General features: G+C 42.3%; 1 protein-coding gene across 1 annotated transcript in view; it reads right to left on the reverse strand.

Moving 5' to 3' along the window:
• HEPHL1 (hephaestin like 1) overlaps positions 1–21,489 on the reverse strand; it is a 420,608-nt gene that overhangs the window by 13,638 nt on the left and 385,481 nt on the right. Inside the window, exon 18 of the mRNA XM_069202431.1 lies at positions 2,211–2,373. Within this exon, the coding sequence (XP_069058532.1) occupies positions 2,211–2,373 (163 nt within the window). The remainder of the gene's footprint in view (positions 1–2,210; positions 2,374–21,489) is intronic.

Genomic DNA, 21,489 nt, shown 5'->3' on the forward strand with positions numbered 1-21,489 from the left:
ACAGCTGCGAAGGGAAAGATGAGTGCCACGGAAGAGTCAAGAGACAAGAGACAGAGAGGCAGCCCAAAAGTCATTACCCACCTCACCAAGTTGTCTTTAAGTTGTAAAATAGAGAGTAAGCCTTCCATTGCAAGGTATGGATTGGAGAACAAGAGGCTTGTGAATCATCACTAGGGTTGGTGGTGAACAAGTCAATTATAATATTCAAAACCTGCTGAGCAGCAAGCATAAGTGAGAGGCTAAAGGCACAACAGTAGAGTTGAAACAAGCAAAAGTTGGATTGGTTGCCTAGAGAAGGGATTATAAATTTTACCTCTCCCCAGAGCAACCCTGAAAACTGAAGCAAACTGTGATTACCAACACATTTCACCATGAAATAAATGGCAGGAAAATGTCAGCTGATGAAGCAGAGTTGTTGAGAAGGATGGAGAAGATTGGGCACTATGATTGGCCAGTTTAAATTGTGAATGTCTGTGAAATAACATTGTTAGGGTGGGAATCTCCCCTGCATGATATAAGGGTGTGTACCCCTGCCCTGATACATCCAAATGCATGTGAAATTGTTTTCCTGGTCTTTTAATTGCCTAGCCACCATGGTAATCTATTGAATGCACTGGCCTGGAGGGGTGAACCAAGCATTTCATCTTTCTTGACACTGGCATAGTGTCCAGGTCCTTGGTTGTTGATTCAAAGGTGTGGTGGTAGAGTACAGATTGTTACCCCCACTAAGCTATGCAGTACTAAGCCAGGTATTGCACAATCATGCAACAGCACCAGGCTACCACCATAATTTTACCACCCATGCGCCACACTCTACAACCAACAGTGCAATATCAAATCATTACTGCATTCTCACTATTAGGACAGCCACTCACAGCACTGCACTACTACCTCACTGAGATTGTTACCATCATACAACCAATTGTATTATTCCACTGTCATCTTCATAACTGCAGAACCACCCCCAGAGCACAACTCCCCAGCCACACTCTTCCACAGCACCACACCTGTTAGCTAGGCAACAGCACAGCCATCAACATCACCATACACCATTTTCAAAGCTTACATTACTGCAATCTTGTGTTTTGTGGGAGTATTCCCAGGCTAGGTCTGAGGCGGTTTTGTATGGTATAGCAGAAATATCATTCCTAAATCTGGTGATATTTCATGCTGATGATGGGGGTAGTTCTTGAAGATTGACAGAGTAGTTTCATTCAAATTTTCCTGATGGTGTTAAGTCAGTTTTAAGAACTATTTATATCGAGCCAACTGTAACACTCATGTTGGGTTTAATTTCATATTGCTATGTGGTGCAACCACAGTTACTTTGGAGGGAATTTCAAGAACTGTGCCAAGGACTGACTATCCCACTATTTTCCACGCCTTCTGGAAGGTATTTCAAGATGTCGTCACAATGCCCTTATATTTGCATATTATTTGACAAGATTTACTCTTGTCACCTTTACAACAATTGTGTTAAATATCTTCTATGGTTAAAAAACAAACAAGGGCTATGAATGCTTTTAAACATAGCAAATTTGCTCATTTTTCTTAAAAGAAAAAAATACATCTACAAGCCTATGAATCTCAGATCACAAAAACTATGGGCCTGACTTAGAGTTTGGCAGAGGGGGATATCCCGTCTGCTGTATTAGGATCCCATATTATCCTATGGAGACAATAATACAGCAGGCAGGACATCCCTCATGTTTGTGATGGAGCAACCTGTCCGCCAAACTCTAAATCAGGCTCTCTGTCTTTACAAAAATATTTGCACACACATTTTGAAACCATAGACATATAGCCAGAAGGTTAAATTCGGCAAAAATATAAAAGAGGAAATCCCATTATGGGTATATTTTTCTGTTTTGGCAAAAAAAAACATCCTTACAGACACGTTCTCTTTTTTGCCAAAACACCTATGCCAGAAGTCTTAAAAATGTATTTCACCTGGTTTGCGAATTTGTTGACATGGAAACGAGTAAGGCTCCTTTCCAATGTTATCCCTAAATTGTATCTCAGGTTTCAAGGGTGCCTCTCTAGTGAGTCCTCGTAATATTCCACTAGGAATGCCACTGACCTACAAGTTACCCTCTGACATGAACCAAGACACAGTGTCTGTACCAGCACCTGAAGTTGCTGGTCTTTGAACTCCGAAGGGGGCTAGACCTTGCCTCCTGCATGACAGAAAGAAGACCATGAATCCACACCTGATTTTCGTCTGATCGTGAATGTTGTTTCCATGCCAGCATGAATGTGGTCGGTTACATGACAATGCAGCAACCAGGTACCAGGGTTTCCCGCTATCAGCTCTATCGTCTGAAATGTCCCAGGAAAAAGATCGTACACATCCGCCCTGTGCTCCTTGTCAGTCTGCAGAAAGAAACAACAACACAGTAAGTTCATGAGTAATTATTTTTTTGTATTTGTGTATTAATTCAATAACAGTTGTTACTTTTAGCATGCTTGCCTCCACACCATGTCACATGATGCACATCTGAAATAATTATGCAGTGCTTAATTTGAAAAATAATCAAGTTTTTCCTAGGTGGCTCCCCCCACTGCCACATGGATGTTGACACCCTGACAGCTGGTATTCTAGGTTTTAATTCCAGTCTTACAGTATTTAGTCTTGTTCTGCTAGTTCACACAAAAAATGAAAACCTTACTACATATTGTACATGAAAATAATTAAAACAAATGATGCAAATAGGTTTTGGTGGTGTAAATTGAGCAAATACAACTGAATGGCACACACAAAGTGGAGATATCTGGACATTATATGTGGTCTATTTATCAAGGCTGCGTCTAACAAGGGGGCATGATGGGGTGACATTTTTTAGGGGCATCATGTGGGGAACTATGTTGTGTATTTCAGGGCAAGAGTGAGTGCACCATTTACAGGTAACGTGGAGTGTAAGCTATAATTTGATTTACATGTGGAGTTGCTTACCACTGCTCAGAAGAACCATGCACTCCTTTATTAGGGTAGAAAATTTGGTTCTGAGCCAAGGAAGAACGAACTTCCAGGCGAAGTAACCTTTTTCTGCAGTCCTCATTGCCCTTCTGAGATGGTAATTCTGTTAGTTAGGGTGAATGGCTTTGCACTCAAGACAGCAAATCTTGAAATTTGTATTACTTCAACTGTTGAATAGTGTGGGTCTTTTAGTATTGGCAATGTGTAGTAATGGCTCTGTAGATAATACTATGGAATGGAGAAAAAAATCAATGGCAAGGGGGAATTGTGGTATTCTTGGTAAGATAAAGTTTTCAAATTCCCACAGACCGATGATCAAGATGCAAGCAGCAGTTCTCAGTATACTGGTGGAAAGTGTTTACTCTGTGAGCTGTAAGGGTGACGGTGTATTGCTAATTTGTCAATGTGCTTGCCAAGAGAGAGGGTAGAGTTAAGAGTTAAGTCCAATTACTTTACTGATGGACAGATGGGCAGAGAGAAACCACTCGTTTTTCTCAGTGATACAAGAGGATCACATATATTTTGTGACTGGACGTCATTAGTAATAATTCTACAGTGAGAGGAGCTAAATAGAAGCAAGTTATTACATACACACAATATTTGTTAGAATGCAGAACAATTATATACACTCCATGTCTGGCCTTATTGTCATAGTACACGCCCAGGGGGTTTCATGTACTGCATTTAAAGATAGTGTAGGTATGGGACAGAGTCATTGTAGAGGCACTGTGTATAGTTGAATGCACTTATTCAGTTCTTTTTGTAAGACTTGGGAGACATTGTTTCAGGTGCCATTCAATGGAGCCACTGTGTAGGCTATTAGTAGGTAGGGATTTGGCACCACCTAGGTGGGAAATGAGATTGGCATAGCTGTCAAAATTCTATACCTTTGCAGTAGGATTTTTCCTGCCTATAGATTGACTCCAAGCTGTTAGTATTTGAATTATTGATGCCTCTTAAGACTAGGTCACTGTCAACAATAAATGCAAGTAGTTAAGCATTTGTTGAGTGTGCGGAACGGAACTGGTCCAATGCCAGGCTAGTAAGCTGGTCAGGTATTATTTGCAATTATTATAAATTGGGATGTTGCTGCCTTCAGTTTGAGGTAGTGGACATTCAGACTTTGGTAGCCTAGTGCCTAAAGCTGTACTTACTAGTGTGCCTAGTGTGTGATGCCACTGTTAGCACAACTGGTCCTTAATAGGTAAACTTACAAGGGGACGCGCATAGGTCGATTAACCTTTTGATTTGCATGGAGTATCCTAGCTAAGGTATGGTTGGTACTCTAATGATCAATACACAACTTAATAAGCATTAGTCATCATCAGCAATGAATCAAAAGAACTCAACACCCCATGACATTTCAGTCATGAATAACCACAACTTGTTATACATTTTAATGATAGTATTGTAACAAATAGGGAAATACAAAGTCATAAGATTAATTCATTGCAATTCAAATAAAATAAAAAAAAGAATTCCGTATAAGTTTATTCTAAGGTGCCAAAAACAGTCTAACCAAAACATGCATCAAACCGTATTCTTATGCATTAGCAAAAGTCAATAGAAAGATCAAAGTTAATAAGTTTTCCCTATTCATAGAGTTCAGCAAAAAAGTCCGTCAATCATTTGTCTCTAAATCTGTAGGTCGTCATATAAGGAAAACCTCATCTAATCCAGATTAGTAGCAGCATGTGGGACTTCATGCAAAAACAATTTAGAACAAGAATTTTGGGAAAATCATCTGGCTAAGAAAACTATTTAGACAGCGCAGTTGGTACCTAGAAAGAAAAGGCACAAAGTTATATTCAGTCACATTATAATATCTACCTATCCTCGGTATGGATCACCAACAGAGTCAGTATTTGTCTCCAGGTCATCAGTCGGTCAGCATCACATCAGGCTCACAAGAGTATGAGCCCAATGACAGAATCTCAAATCGCCTCAGTACCTTGCAGTCTCGCTCCCCAACATCTAGCATCTAGTATCTGACATCTCTCTCCACCCGTCTCTCTGTTGTCTTTGTGACGTTGTTATATCGAAGTTGCCCAGACTATCCCCCAATTTCCAATTGGTCAATTAATTACAATAGTTGTTTTATTCCAAATCTATGAACTCTAATATTTCACAGTTCTCATGTTGTTGGGGATTGCTTTACGATGTCCTCATCATCCGGCTCGTCAGGTATTGAAAATGTTGCATCTTCTTCTCCAGTCAGTGCCTTCATTGTTCAAGTCCTGGGAAAGTACACTCAGTGTCTTTACACACTAATCGTTACATTTCTAGTTCCATCATCTCCTGTTCGTCGGTTCACATAGAGGTTTCAGCTAATGAGCAGTTCACGGTTAGTTCAGCTTGTCAGCATTTTCCATTAAACGCCAAGAAATACAGCTTCTGCATGAGGTCTGGAAAGACTAGGTCAAGACATTAGCTATGTTAAGGCCCACAATCATTGCAAAACATAGGTTGTATCTTTCAATATGACACATTACTACATTATTTTTATACATTATTCTATATTTCATGTATGCTAGTCATTTATTAGTACATTTGTGAAATCTGGTGGACAATCTCCGGGGCCACAATTTCAAACATGCACATTAATTTTTCTTTGTTATCCATTTTCTAACAAACTCATTATCAGGACACATAAACACTCATTAATAATTTTTAATTAAGTGATTTTGCGTTAACAATCCCTCCTCTGATGACTAAATATGTCATCACACTACTTTTTCCTTACCATTCATAATTCTATCTCGTCAGCATTTTGTCTTCTCCTCAAATCTTCCCTATGGATTCTTTCCCTGTCTCGTTCTTCCCTCCTCTGATTATTTTTAGACCTTTTGAATTTAATCTTTTGCCACAATTTACTTAATCCCCATATTCCTAATATGCAAGCAATTACAATCAATATTCCTTGTATGATTTTTAGTAGTACCCCATTCCAAGTGTTACTAAGCCAATTTCCCACTGAAGCGAAATCCTTTTCCTACCCTTTCCCAAAACCTGGTTCCTTCAATTCCTTCAAGTCACTATTTGATTTAGTCAGGTTAGTAAGTTAGTCTCTTATCTCCTTACTATTGTTAGGAATGTATGAGCAGCAATACCTAGAGTTAATCATTTTACAGACTCCGACGTCCTTCGCTAGAAGGATGTCTAAAGCAAGACGATTTTGAAGTGTCATAGCTCTATCTGCAGCAAATTCAGTATCTAGCAGGAGTATTGCCCCTCTAAAATTTGTCAGCATGTTATCCACAATAGTAGACAACTTTTGAATCTTGATCAAATTCAGGATGACTCCCAATGAAGGAATTACAGCACCAAATATATCTCCCATTATCGCAGAAGAGGATTCTCTCCTCTGTCCCTTATGATGTAATTCAGTCAATTTCGTAAACCTTTTCAAGTCCTCTATCTGGTAAATCTTTGGGAACACTATTCCCAAATAACATGTCCCATACCATCCTCTTGGAAGACGGTAATAAGCATTTAGTCCACAAATATAGTAGATTCCTGGAATCGCAGGATCCTGACCATTCAACATAAATGTCCATTTACTCTGAAACAAAAACACATGCCTACATTCACTCATTCCCACAAATAAAGTGTCAGTGTGCGATTTTGGCCTATATATACAAAGCTTCCCTACATGTAATGCATCTAAAGCTAGTGTTCCTTGTGTCTTAATTGCAGTGTAAGCATCATCATTCGTGTAAGTCCTTTTCTCTAAGCCTTTTTTCTAATTTCTCTTTTAATGCTTTTCTCCTATTGTCAGTATGTCCTATGAAGCTTTTCTCTAAAGGTGTAAGCAAGCATGCTAGGTTATTTTTGTGCTCATAAGCCGTTCCAAACATTAGTGTAGGTTCAAAGAATCCTCTAACCAGTACTACCTCATGGTCCTTAGCTACTCTACTCAGATAACTAATAATAGGGACAAACGAAAACACTACATCATAATTGGAATAAAAATACTGTATATACTCCTGATCATAGAACCTTGTTAGTAGCAGACTACAACTTATCACATAGGTTAATGGAAGACTATGGTACATAACTCCTTCTACTGATGAAGGAATTTGTGTACACACAAGACAATCCTTTGCATCCATTGTTTCAAGATACTCACTCAACAAACGATAGAAGACGCTGGAAGAAAGTTCTCCTTGAGCATTAGTATACTCATGCAAATATTTCTCATCTGTCTTAAACTTCTCCAAAGCTGTTTGTGTAGTAGTTTCAACAGCAGTGGTATGGATGGCTCCTTTCGCATCAAGAACAGTCATACCTACAATCCCTACTATAAACAAAATCCCACACACAATTGCCAATCCAATGCTCACATATTTATAGCGTTTAGCACTCCTAATCTGATTATTGCATTCGGCCATGATCTGTAAAGAATCAGAAAGCAGGAGTAACTTAGGGAAATGCAGCAAAAATCAAAAATAAGCACTTCTTCTTTCAGTAGTTCAGTTTCACATCAAGGAACCCTTATCCTTGTCAATATAGATCAGCAGCTTGTCACATCTGGTTTTCAAACGTCAAATCAGGTTATCAATGTCTTTTCCAGTTGGATTTCAACAGTCTCTTTTTCTCAAAGTAATTCTTAGATAATTTTCAACAGCTCATTTCCTTTTCTTATCTTCAGGTTACATCAAAATATTACCTTGGAACTTCCTTATCAAAAGAAAAAAAGGACATAAACTTGTGCTGCCATTCGTTTGTAGCTGCGTATGCCCATTCAGGACCTGTGTATCTCCGACTTGCTATTCTCTTTCTTTTCAACTTTCGATCACCACTCAACTCTCCTTCACTTAATTCTTCTTTTCTTGTAGTATCTACGTCTTCCTCTATTGTTTGATCAATGACCACTTCCTTTCTTTTCTCTACTTGTGACTCAGGCCAATTGTTTCCTTTCCTCGAACCTTCTGTCAATATTTTTCTCAGGATTGGACTCTTCTCCTTTTCTTTTTCTATGGTGTTTTCTCTTGATGGACCTGCAACAGGCTCAGGAGGAGTCAAATCACCTTGGTTTTGATCCACCTCTACTCCCTCCCCTCCTTGGTCTGGCACTTGCTCTGTTTGTTTCTCAGAACCGTCTACTTTTGGGAGAACCCCTCCTGTGTAGGTTCCCGTGCTGCATCCGTCGAGATTGATTCTCCAGCACCCTCCTGTAATTCTTCACCTTAGTCTCTTATAGGGGTAATGGAACCATCTTCCACAAGTTCTTGTTCGATTTCAGGCTCTTTTTGCTCCTTTTCTGGTTTAGGTGCTGGGACTTGGTTCGCGATTGTTGGTGCTCTCAACAACACTTCTTCATGATCCAGTGGACACGCCACTTTCTTTGTGTGACTCACGTGAATCCAGTTCGGAAGTCCTGCACACTTTACAACTGTTGTAGTTGGCAAGATCACTTGGTAAGGTCCCCTCCTACGAGGCTCCAAACACGTCTTTCGCACATGCTTGCGGACACCAGCCCAATCGCCAGCTCTCAGGTTGTTCCCAGGATTGTGAATTAGTGGCAGTGTGGCAGCCTCCACCTGCTGAGAGAAAGAGCGAACCACATCAGCCAGACTCTTGTAGTAGTCCAACACCATATCATCTGTAATATTGAAAAGTGCATTGGCTGGAACTGCTGGTAATCACATTGCCCTGCCCATAAGAATCTCGTGGGGTGACAGTCCTGTCTTCCTGTCGGGTGTGTTTCTCATTGACATCAACACCAAAGGCAATGCATCTGGCCATTTCAAATTTGTGGCTGCACACATCTTGGCAATTCTTGATTTCAAAGTACCATTCATCTGCTCCACTAGTCCTGATGCTTCAGGGCGATAGCTACAATGTAATTTCTGCTCAATGTTTAGTGCTGCACACAAAAGTTTAATCACCTCGTTATTGAAGTGCGTTCCCCTATCTGATTCTAAAGAGATCGGAAATCCGAAACTTTACCAACTCTCTAAGCAACAGCTTCGCTACTGTGAGGCTATCATTCCTTCTTGTAGGGTACACTTCAATCCAATGACTAAAAATGCACACAATCACCAACCCGTATTTCAAACCTTTACATGCAGGCATCTCAATGAAACCTAATTGCATTCTGCTGAATGGACCCTCTGCTCTTCCAATGTGGCTCAAGTTTACCACGGTCCCTTTCCCTGCATTTAACTTCTGACAAATAACACAGCAATGACATACTGCTTCTGTGGTTTATCTAAACTTGGGATTAAACCAATTGATTTTAAACAAACAAACCATGGCATCCCTCCCAATGTGTGCCTGACCATGATAGTATCTTGCCATTTGTGATAACAAACTATTTGCCAGAACCATTTGACCCTCTTCTGATACCCATAGCTCATCCTGTCTCTGCATGCATTTCATTTTCAGCCACGATCTTTTCTCCTCCATGTCAACATTACTTTGCAAAGTTTTCAACTCTTCCATTGTGTCAATCACCTTTAATGCATAACTTGTACATGTGGTGTCTTCTTCAGACATCAGTTCCCACTTGTCTTTGAACGATATACAGTTCAATGCACAAAACCTTGCGACTTGATCCGCATATCCATTTCCCAGTGACACGTAGTCCTGTGATTTTGGATGTGCACTTCATTTTACCATGGCAATTTCTTTAGGCAATTGTATTACATTCAATAATTCTTTTATTCTTTCGCTATTTCTCACTGGTGAGCCAGTAGAGGTCAGGAAACCTCTTTGCGACCACACAACCAAAATCATGAACAATTCCAAATCCGTATTGGGTATCTGTATAGATAGTGACTCTCAGTCTTGCAGACACATGGCACGCTCTAGTAAGAGCAAACGTTCTGCTACTTGTGCAGAATATACCCCTCAAAGCCAAGAAGCTTCTAAAGTACCTGTAATTGTGCACACGGCGTAACCTGCTCTCAGTGTTCCTGTACCATCTCTGAACCATGAACCATCAACAAAGACAATCTGATCATTTTCTTCCAATCGAGTATCTCTGATGTCAGGTTTTGGTTTTGAGCATAACTCGGTTACCTCGAGAATCACGCTCAATGTCTTTCTCTTTTTCAATTTCAACAGTATCACTTGGAAGTAAAGTTGCCGAATTCAGCACTGTACATCTTTTCAATGTTACATTTGGAGCACCTAAAATGCTCATCTCATACCTTGCAGTCTGGCGCCAGTCAAATACTATGTTTTCGTCCTTGTCAGTTAAAATCTCAATCGAGTGAGGGACCATTATAGTCAGGGGAAATCCCATCACTACTCCCTCACACTGTGAAAGACTTTGACCAACTGCGGCAACTGCATGCAAACAACCCGGTAAGGCTGCTGCAACTAGGTCCAAGGTAGCTGATAAATAGGCTACTGGGCGAGAAGCACCTCCATGGACCTGTGTCAAGACAGACAAAGAACAAGCACCACGTTCATGACAATACAATGTGAATGGCTTTGTGTAATCAGGCATACCCAACGCTGCAGCTCTGCACAAACTCTCAACTCAGTGAATGCTTTCATCTGTTCATGATCTAATGTTATGGGATCAGTAATATCCTTATGCGTCAGTTTCTACAATGGCTTTGAAATCTCAGCAAAATTTGGGATCCATTGATGACAATAACCCACCATTCCCAGAAACATCCTAACATCTCTGTGAAGTCGGGGGACTGCGGCAAGTCAACCACTGTGAACCATTCTACATCACTTGGAATCTGGAACATTATTACTGCTGGATTTGGCACCACACGACAACATTTGACCACCATGTCATTTACCTTTCTCAAATCCTGCACAATTCACATCTTTCCACACAGCTTTTTCAAATCCATTATCAGTGAATTACATGGGCTGCTTAGCACTTCTTTCAAGACTCCCCGCTTCACAAAGTCTCCAATTATCTGTGTTACTTCCATCAAGACCTCTTGTGGCATATTGTACCATGGAAGCTGCAGAAACACTACATTTGGCTTCAAAGTCATCTTAATTGGCTCCACTCCCTTGATCAAACCCACTTCCTTGCCTGTTAAATCCCACACATGTCCCTGTACTGTTCCCTGCAAATCTGAATGAAGCTCTTTTACTGTAAACATTGGGAAAAGCTCAATCAATGAGTACTCTTCAGTGGTATTGTCATTTTCTGGAGTTAGTTCCTCTTCATCATCACTATCTATTCCAGCAGTTGAGCAAGAGATCAAACATTTAGTCTTGCACAATAAGTCCCTTCCCAATAAGGATACTGGACTGGAACCACAGACTACAAACCTATGCAGTCCCTGGAAATTGCCAATCTCGACTTGCACTAGATCTGTGATCGGATTTGTCAAATGCTTATTCGCTACCCCGACAACCTGAACTGTTCTTCCTGAGAGAGGTAAAGTCGGGACTTCTACACCCCTCACTGTGGAGCATGTAGCTCCTGTGTCCACCAAAAGTGATACCTTGTGACCAATCACTCTTCCCTTCACAAAAAGTCCCCTCTGATCTATCTCTAGGGACGCTGCAAGCATGCATGGCTCCTCATCCAAACTATCACTCATCCAATCACCGTTTATTTCATTCTCACTGTGTAATGGGAATTAGTGTCTTGTCTCTGACCCTTTACCTGTTGAGTAAGCATCACCTGTTGCTGCTCCATCGGGCGTGAGGTATGTGCATTTGCTGTCTAGGTACCATGGGAACCTGCTGCTGCACTGGTTGTAACTGTCTCATTTGTGCACAATGCAATTGCACCTGCTGCCTGGGTTGAAAATTCTGCATCTGATTCACATTATTCAGAAACTTTGGTATTTGTACATTTTGAAATGTATTGACGTCATCACTTTGCGGAACAACACCTTCCTGCACCATTGTTGGACACTCCCGCTTCCAATGTCCCACGGCTCCACAAATGTGACACGGTAACATCGTCTTCATCCTGTGCACATCATTCTGAACCACTATAGTACTCAAATCCGGACCCCGATTTATATTTAACTCCACGACCCCTACCTCTCTCATCTGAGGCTGGAACATGACAGTTCTCTTCTGCTGTGGTATCTGCTGAACAAAAGCCCCTTGGACTCCTGTCTGAGATGCCTTAATCTGCATCACCATCGCTTTCTCCTTCAACTTTTTCTGCTTCAACTCAATCTCATTACTACAGTATTTTGCATACTGCAACACATCATCAATTGGCTTTGCTTGCCAACAAATCAAATGTCTCTTATCATTTGACCTATTTCAGGTCTCAATCCCTCAACGAACCTGAACACAAAATGTAACATGTCTTTTGGCTTGATCTCTTCCTTGCCACTGTACTCCTTGAACGCCTTTAACAATTTTTCATAGTATGCATGTATTGACTCCTTTACCTCCTGCACTGTCCTGTCAATCCTTTGCCAATCAATATTTTTAGGTGAAATTCTCATCTTCAGGAATTCAATCACCTTATAATAATGCTTCATTACTTCAGGAGATGGTGCACATGTAGTCCTATCCCTTTCTGGTTCGCTCGTCAGCCAATCTACAGCTCTTTTGCATTCAACCCACAAATCAGCTGGAACTACTATTTCTGGTTAAGTATTCAGGTCTTCCCACAAACATTTCGAAAGTTTTACAAATCTGTTTACTGGTACCATTCAACTGGTTTCTCCCTCAATTTTGGATAATCATTTGTGAATGACAGATTATCGCTCCTGTGCCAAGGAACATGAACAAACTGCCCTCCCGGAATCTTCCTCATTGGTAAACTTTTTACTTTCAGACCCTTCTTGTGAATCTCGTTTCATTTTATCCTTCTTCTTTGCCCATCTGCCTTCCCACTTTTCTAATGCTCCCCATATCTGAGCACTTTGCAATAATTCCTTAAGGTGTGCTTTCATTCCGGCTGACCTCAAGTGTTCAAAATCCTTTGCTTCAAAATCTAACCTGGAACTCCTTTTCAAATGTTTTGTCTTTCCAATTTCAATATCATGTTTTTCTGCTAAGTCTGCCAGTCTCGGATGTATTTTGCCCACCTCCCTCGTGATCGTCAAACATAAGTATCTCAGCTCTTCTTCTGTATAGAATTCCAACCTATTCACTCCCATTGTCCCTCCAACTAGTTCAGTTCTTTCTGTACTCAACCTAACATGATCTATCTGTTCTTCACTCTTGGACATACTCTGTGATGAGTTCAAACTATCTAACCACTCATTCAACTGCTGTGCTTTCAATCCTTGTAACGTAATGTTGCCCGCATTCGGTGTTGGCACCTGTTGCACCACTGCACCTGGAGGTTGCTGTGTCAAAAGCTTCAAGCTCTGACTTACACTCAGACCATTTACAGCATCGGGAAGTGTGATTAGTGGACTGAGATCCATTAGTGGCCTGAATCCATCAAAAGTGCGGCCCATAAAAGAAACTACCTGCACATGTTCTCTCACCCCCCGCCCCACGAGGCTCTGACATTTCACCTTGCTCTCCTGTGATGATTTCTTCTGTGCAAACAATGGTTCCGCTGGACCAACAGTAATCAGCAACAATATTTTATCTGGAGCTGGTCTAGCTCCTGCATTCTGTGGAAGAGTTACTCCCATACTCTGATTCATTACGGGGGTCAAATCTGACGCTGTCCCTGTTAATGGTGTAAACCTCTGCATACCCTGTGGCTGTGCCTGGGGCATCAATATCAAAGTCGGCTCAGTCTGGACCACTAATGGTTTTGGAACCACTTCTTCTGTAGGCACCACTAAGTTTGAAGTGGTCTCAAGAATTGGTACTTCAGGATAAATTCTCTATATCGGTGGCGGATGAATCTGTGCCTGGACTACCGAAGCAGTCGATGCATTAGGAGTACTCTGCACCACACCTTGTACTTGTACTTGTTCATTATCAACCTGCACTGGACTCACGGTCCCTGTTGCCTGTGCTGGGGCAGTTGGAGCTGAGCTAGTACTCGGACCCCCCTCATGCACCGCACATGGTGGTCGGTCCCTTAGCATCTGAGTAATAAGATCTTCAATATCGGAGTCTTCCTCTATGATGGGAGCCTTTTTTGCCTTTTTACTCCCAGACGAACTCTTATCACTTTTGCTATCCTTTTTTTTCCCGTCCATCTCATCTACCTCTGTGATAGCAGGAAACAACTTACCATCCTGCAAGGTCACTGTCCTCCACTTCTTCTGTTCCCAATCCCATCTCGCTTCCGCTAGAGACTACTCTACTTTTCTTATTCTCCTCTGAAACTTTATTTCCTGCTGCTGCCTCGCTACCAGCTCCCAAACTGCTAACTCCTCAAACTGTGCCAGTCTCGGAAGGGGCCTTGTTTCACACAACGCCATCTGTAACTGATCTAATATTCTCAAATGAAATGTTCCATGCTCAGGAAACGCTAAAGCTCCTTGTTTCTCTGTCAATTTGTACCATTGCTTTAACCAAAGACACAGCGCAACACCTTGCTCCTCCATCACAATATAAGCTGGAGAGTTTTCAGGTCGGGTAGGCTCACACACAGTCGCCTTAATGTATGTATCTCCCTTCAGGGCACTCTTAAACGCTTTGAAAAACTTCGGCCCTCATTACAACCCTGGTGGACGGTGCAAATAGGGCGGTAAGACCGCAAACAGGCCGGCTGTCATTACCGCCCCATTATGAAATTGACGTTTTGGCATATTCCAAACCGCCAATGTCCTGCACCATCCACCACGGCGGTAAGGACTGCCAGGCTGGAGACAACGGTCTCCAGCCCGGCGGCCGTCACTAGTCTGCCGGCGGTATCAGGACCCCGCATACCACCATGGATTTCGTGGGGTTTTCAACCGCCACGAAATCCATGGCGGTATGCACCATCAGTGGGAATTCGTTCCCTGGCACTGATTGGGGTCTCCCCCTGCCCCTCCCCGGAGTCCATCACCAACACCCACGACCCCTCTACCACCCCCCAAAGGTAGTAGGACCCCCTCTCAACCCTCGCCAACCTGAACTCCATTGAATCCCCCAAACATACCCCCCACACTCCCCTACACGCACGCTCACACCACTCACACACATACACGCGGACATACATGCACACATACATACACGTTACATTTCCCATACATACGTTACACCCCCCTGCATACATACATGCACACATACAACCCCTCTACACACTCATACGCACACACCCATGCACGCACACACCACACAACACCCCTCTCCCCTAACGGATGATCACCTTACCTGTTCTGATGATCCTCCGGGAGGGAATGGATCCATGGGGGCTACTCCGCCGCCAGCACCCCATCACCAGAACACCGCCACGCTGAATACTGGGTCGTATTACGGTGGGCGGTGTTCTGATGATGTGGCGGTGACGGAGAAGCACCCTCCACTACACCACCGACCGCGAGTATGGCTGCTGGCTGCTCTCCGTCCAAAAAAAGGGCGGAGGGTCGCCAGCAGTCATAATATGGTTGGTGGAAGACTGCCAACACTGGCGGTCTTTGGCCTGGTGGAACCTCAGCGGTCTCTGCAGGAGACCGCCGAGGTTGAAATGAGGGGCCTTCATCTTCTCTACTTTTTGGATATTCAAATCAAATCTGGAAATTACTTTTACTCCTAAGATTCCCTTCACCCACGTTCTCAACCAATTGCCTCTCACGGACGGCAGCCAATCCGTGCGCATCCCTTCTCACTAACCAACCTACCCCAGCGCGGCTCCACTGACGTCACACTCACACACACTGCGGCTGACAGTCTTGCGGCTCGTCCTCCCAAACTTTGATTCATACGAAACTAATGCAAATTATTGCGAGCACTAACCAAACCAATACCAAAACAAATCTGCTGGTTTACTACAGGAAGGTAACAGAATCGCTTCAGAGACCTTACGGATTTTCACTGATGGCCCTTTTGCTCAAACAGCTATTGCTCTTTCTCAGTCTCCCACATTCGCAAGCAAAATTTGACCCGCAAATTTTACTCTCAACTGATCAATGGGTCTGTCCTGGTGCAGATAGAACTCGCCAAATCTCATTAAAAAATTTCTCCCGTTCACTTTAACTCACACCGACTCGTTGACCACGCCCGATCAACCTACTAAACCAGACAAATTACAACATATAACCAAGTGTCTCCTATACTTGTCAATATACTCTGGAGTCTTAGACCACACAGGGTCCGTACATCAACAACCACGTGGACAATTGTTCAGCACAAAGCGCCACACACATATGAAGTTTAACGACTTCCCTACTCTCATACTGCGGAGTATGCATACTACTACTAAACTTCAACTGGAGGTTGTAGACTCCCTATTTTCCTTCACATAGGTCACAATTCACCTGCAATTTGCATAAGCTGTACAAGCGCAACCTATCCCTTTCACTCTATCACTAGAATGCCAAGAACGTACCAACTCTACTTGCAGGATCCAGGATCTGGGAAAGTCATTTCTGGGCTTAACAGAACATCATCTTTGCTACAATTGCCATTTCAGAAAAACAATATCCAAATCTCAATAATGAATAACTAACCAACCTTAAACTACCACCATAACCACCTAAATAGTTCTGCAAGGAAACTAACCATCAAGCTGCTACCAAAAACTGTTAGCGGGCCTGGTCCTTAATAAGTAAACTTACAAGGGGACGCGCATAGGTTGATGAACCTTTTGATTCGCATGGAGTATCCTAGCTAAGGTATAGTTGGCAATCTAATGATCAATACACAACTTAATAAACATTAGATATCATCAGCAATGAATCAAAAGAACTCAACACCCCATGACCTTTCAGTCATGAATAACCACAACTTGTTATACGTTTTAGTGATTTTATTTGCCTATTTGCTACAATACTAATTCATAAGAATAATTCAAAGCAATTCAAATCAAATAAAAAAAAGAATTCCGTATTAGTTCATTATAAGGCGCCAAAAACATAGTCTAACCTAAATTTGCATCAAAACATATTCTAATGCATTAGAAAAAGTCAATAGAAAGATCAAAGGTAATAAGTCTTTCCCATTCATAGAATTCAGCAAAATAGTCTGTCAATCATTTGTCTCTAAATCTGTCAGTCGTCATATAAGGAAAACCTCATCTAATCCAGATTAGCATCAGCATGTGGGACTTCATGCAAAAACAATTTAGAACAAGAATTTTGGAAAAATCATCTAGCTAAGAAAACTATTTAGCCAGCGCAGTTGGTACGTAGAAAGGAAAGGCACAAATTTATATTCAGTCACATTATCATATCTACCTATCCTCGGTATGGATCAGCAACAGAGTCAGTATTCGTCTCCAGGTCATCAGTCGGTCAGCATCACATCAGGCTCACAAGAGTATGAGCCCAAGACAGAATCTCAAATCGCCTCAGTATCTTGCAGTCTCACTCCCCAACATCTAGCATCTGCATCTAGTATCTGACATCTCTCTCCATCTGTCTCTCTGTCACGTTTTTATATTGAAGTTACCCATACTATCCCCCAATTTCCAATTGGTCAATTAATCACAAGTAATGACTCTACCCAATAGTTGTTTTATTCCAAATCTATGAATTCTAATATTTCATAGTTCTCATGTCGTTGATTGATCCGCTTTACGATGTCATCATCCGGCTCGTCAGGTATTGAAAATGTTGCATTTTCTTCTCCAGTCAGTGCCTTCATTGTTCAAGTCCTGGGAACGTACACTCAGTGCACGTTACACACTAATCGTTTCATTTCTAGTTCCTTCATCTCCTGTCCGTCTGTTCATATAGAGGTTTCAGCTAAGCACATTTTATTAAACAATGAGCAGTTCACGGTTAGTTCAGCTTGTCAGCATTTTCCACTAAAAGCAAAGAAATACCGCTTCTGCAAGAGGCCTGGCAAGACATTAGCTAAGTTAAGGCCCACAATCATTGCAAAACATAGGTTACATCTTTCAATATGACACATTACTACATTATTTTTATACGTTTTTCTATATTTTATGTATGCTAGTCATTTATTAGTACATTCGTGAATCCTGGTGGACAATCTCTAAGGTCACAATTTCAAACGTGCACATTAATTTTTCTTCGTTATTCATTTTCTAACAAACTCATTAGGACACAAACACTCATTAATATTTTTTAATTAAGTCATTTTGCGTAAACGCCACCAACACATAAAACTACATTAATATGTTCTGATGCTCTGGTAGGAGCAAGACTAAAAGTGTGATATGATAGTACAAATATTTCTAATCATAAACCGTACTTCCTTTCTTAAGAGGTTAGGGGGACTCAGGGATGTCCCCTTCTGGAGCTGTATCTCAACCACTCACATTCTGTAAGCCAAGACAAAGGTCATTATATGATTAATAAGGAGGGACAAGATTTGTCTATCTTCAGGTGTGTATATTATACATACTGGGAATGGTTATGGCCTCAGAACTGAATAACTCACTCATTTGGGTAAATGTATTGTCCCTAGGAGAGCCAATTCATCTAGGCAAGTTCTGGTCTTCTCTTTAGTCATCTACATTATTTCAGCTGACTTCAAGAGTGCCGTGGATAAAGACCCCGAGCACAGAGCAGTGACTGACTCCAGATGGATAAGTGTTGCACTGTGGTCTATGATTTATTTTTAAGCGGAAGGCCAAAATCTGTGGAGGTGTGAATTGAGGCGGCAACAGAGATCAGAGCTCCCAGAGCTGTCAAGGCCAAAGGAATGGGTCAGCCCTTGGTGAGTGCCCAAGAGTGTACGAGAGACATCCTAAAGATATCCAACAAGGCCAGAAGAATGGCTTTAACCTGCATGGGGTTGCCAGATGAAGCAGGGAATTCCAGCTGAATCTTTTGCAGCTTCAGAATTAGGTCTGGAGAGGTCAAAGACAGAGAACGGGTCATAACTCTAAATAGTCCAGGGAAAGCAATTAAGTCCATAAGGAACAAGAGGATTTCACCTCCCCATGGTGCTATTCATGTTTTTTGTGAGGAGACATCTTGGGAAACTGTTCCATAGAAGGAGACTTCCCTGCAGGGAAAGCTGTTTGCTTTATCGTGCCCCTTCAGGTCTTAGACAAAGATAATTTTATTTCCTGTTTGCCGATGACCTTTGGTGCATCAGGGAACAAGAGTCACATGCCTTGGAGCCATGGTCACAGGTAACACACCACATGCAAATATTGTATGGATCTGATAAAGCAATCTGCTTGTGGCACTTACACCAGAGCTTGGTATCTGATTTGTTCGCTGTTAAAGCTGAGGAAGTTTTCGCAGAGAGAGCTCTTCCTGCATGAATGATGTGTGAAAAAACACAAACCTACGTCTGTGCAGGTTGGTGTCTATTATACACTGGTAAAGAGAACAGATGATGGACAGAATGTGGAACAAAGCAAACATTCTACAACATAGCTTCCAAAAGGACAACTGTGCTTTTAAAAGGTGTTTCTGGTAGACACCTTTTCCTGCAGATTTCTCACCCTAGCACTATCCTCCCAGGGGTCACACTGGTGTGGAAATCTTTTTTCCGGCAGTTTGTCTCCAGCACCGCAGTGTGCAGCCACACAGTTTCAGCTGTGACTCCACCCATCAGACATGATGGCATCAATGTATAATAACAAAAAGAACAGATTACGAACAGAATGCGGAACAAATCAAACATTCATCCCAGCCACTGATCAGGGTTTAATTCATCATTTTTTTTCCTCACCATGCTGCCCCAATTTTGACCGAGCCATCTACACAATCAGTCTTCAAAGGTCGCCTCTTCTTTGGACAACCCAGTGATGTACTCAGCATCTGATGGCTCAAGGGGAATCTAAGCGGATCAATTGGTGTGTCTCATCATTTCCCTTAAGCCCTGGAGGTAGGGACAGCAATCTGACGTACGATCATCCATCTGCAGCTGTACGGTAGGGAGGAGCGGGTGTACTTATTGGCGGGCAATGAACCGCGTCTTAAAGTAATCTATTTTGCTGCATATACGGGACTCACAGAACTTGATGGGGGAAGGGGCTACGGGAAAAAACCCTGACAGGGCTGGGGGTGCAGTTGGCGCATCCCCTGAACAAAGAAGAGGATCAGTGACACAAGATCGCACTCGTCAGCTGTGGGTATATCATTTGAATGTGGTACACAGTAGGTCCGAGGAAAGTCAAGTAGGGTTTAATATTTAGGAGTGTATCATTAGAAGGTAGAAAGTAAAAAGATAAAGAAGGCTATTGTAGAAGTGGAAGTGATAAATTATAAAGACCGAGAAGGAGAGGTGATTGGTCTCAGATACATTGTTGCCTAGGTCAAAGAGGTGGTGTCTGGAAGGTAGAAAAAGGGTGAGATACAATGAATAAGGGCTAGATGGGTGGAGAAGTAGGAGGTCAGGAGAGCTATGAAAATCTAAACTGAGCTAGTCTGAAGTGAGGTTAGATGTTGGGGGGTGAAAAGGTGGGAGGGTTAGGAGGTGAGAAAAGGAGAAGGGCACCCAGCACCCTGCTCGGGGCAGTACATTTGAAAACAGCGGTGCGGAGGAGGAGAGTCCCGGGTGATTTGTGTTAGTAATAATAGGGGTCATATAGGCAAGCAGGTAAACAGGTGGTGAACTCACTATGAGGCATCTGTGTGAAAGGGTGCCCACCCTTCCTGAAATAGGGCGGCTTGATCCTGCATTTTATATATGGGACGTTCAAAAGCTGCAATCTGAAACATTGCTACCATCCATTCTTCCGGGATGGGGGATGTAGAGGATCTCCAGTGGCGGAGCATGCAGATCTACGCTGTGCCCAGGGACGTGTGCAGTAGCCGCTGTTTCGGCCAGGATAGGTTAGGGATCTGTTCCATGTCATGAATAAGGATAAGAGAGTGGGAGAGTGGTGTCTGTAATGTCATTGAAGTTGCCAGAGTAGTGTCCACTGCATCCCAAAGGGGTCCGACCAACGAACAGTCGCAGATCGCACCTAGTCTCGGGGCACTGCCAGCATTCCTCATGCCGTGGTAGGCCCACAATCTGTAATCTCATAGGGGGCCAATACCAGTCATTAATTATTTTAAAAAGGTAGAACTTCAGTCAGACTCTATCTAGGGCCATCAGTGTCTCTGTTCAGCTCTCTACTTCGAGTTCTGTGTGGAGTTCTCATTGGTTCTATATATTTTATATACTGTATATACAATATATATATACACATTCCATAATGTCAAGAATCGTACCTCCACCATTATGTTTAACATTACCTGGTAAACCACCCATGGATTGTGACACATGGGAAACAGTTTTCCTTGCTTATGTAGAAGTTTTTTTTTTTGCTTTTTCTTTTTTGTCCTAATTCATCCCCGCATTCTGAGCCACCTCTTTATCCGTACACCCTTCTCACCATCTCGATAAGAGAGAGGCCCAAGCCAGGGGGCACCATTTTAACTCCCGGTCAGGTCTATCAGACAAGAGCGCTTGGAGAGTGGTAAATAATCATTGGACCATCATTAAACAACATATTTCAGATAGCTCCCCCCCAATTTAATAGGGGCGTCCATAATTCCACATTTGTCCTAGTGCTCCGCGTGTTCAAGTCCAAATTAGACACGCGAAAAGCTGCGTTGAGCCAATCCATATACACCAGAGGG

Source organism: Pleurodeles waltl, chromosome 8, assembly GCF_031143425.1.
Source record: "Pleurodeles waltl isolate 20211129_DDA chromosome 8, aPleWal1.hap1.20221129, whole genome shotgun sequence".
Taxonomy (NCBI): domain Eukaryota; kingdom Metazoa; phylum Chordata; class Amphibia; order Caudata; family Salamandridae; genus Pleurodeles; species Pleurodeles waltl.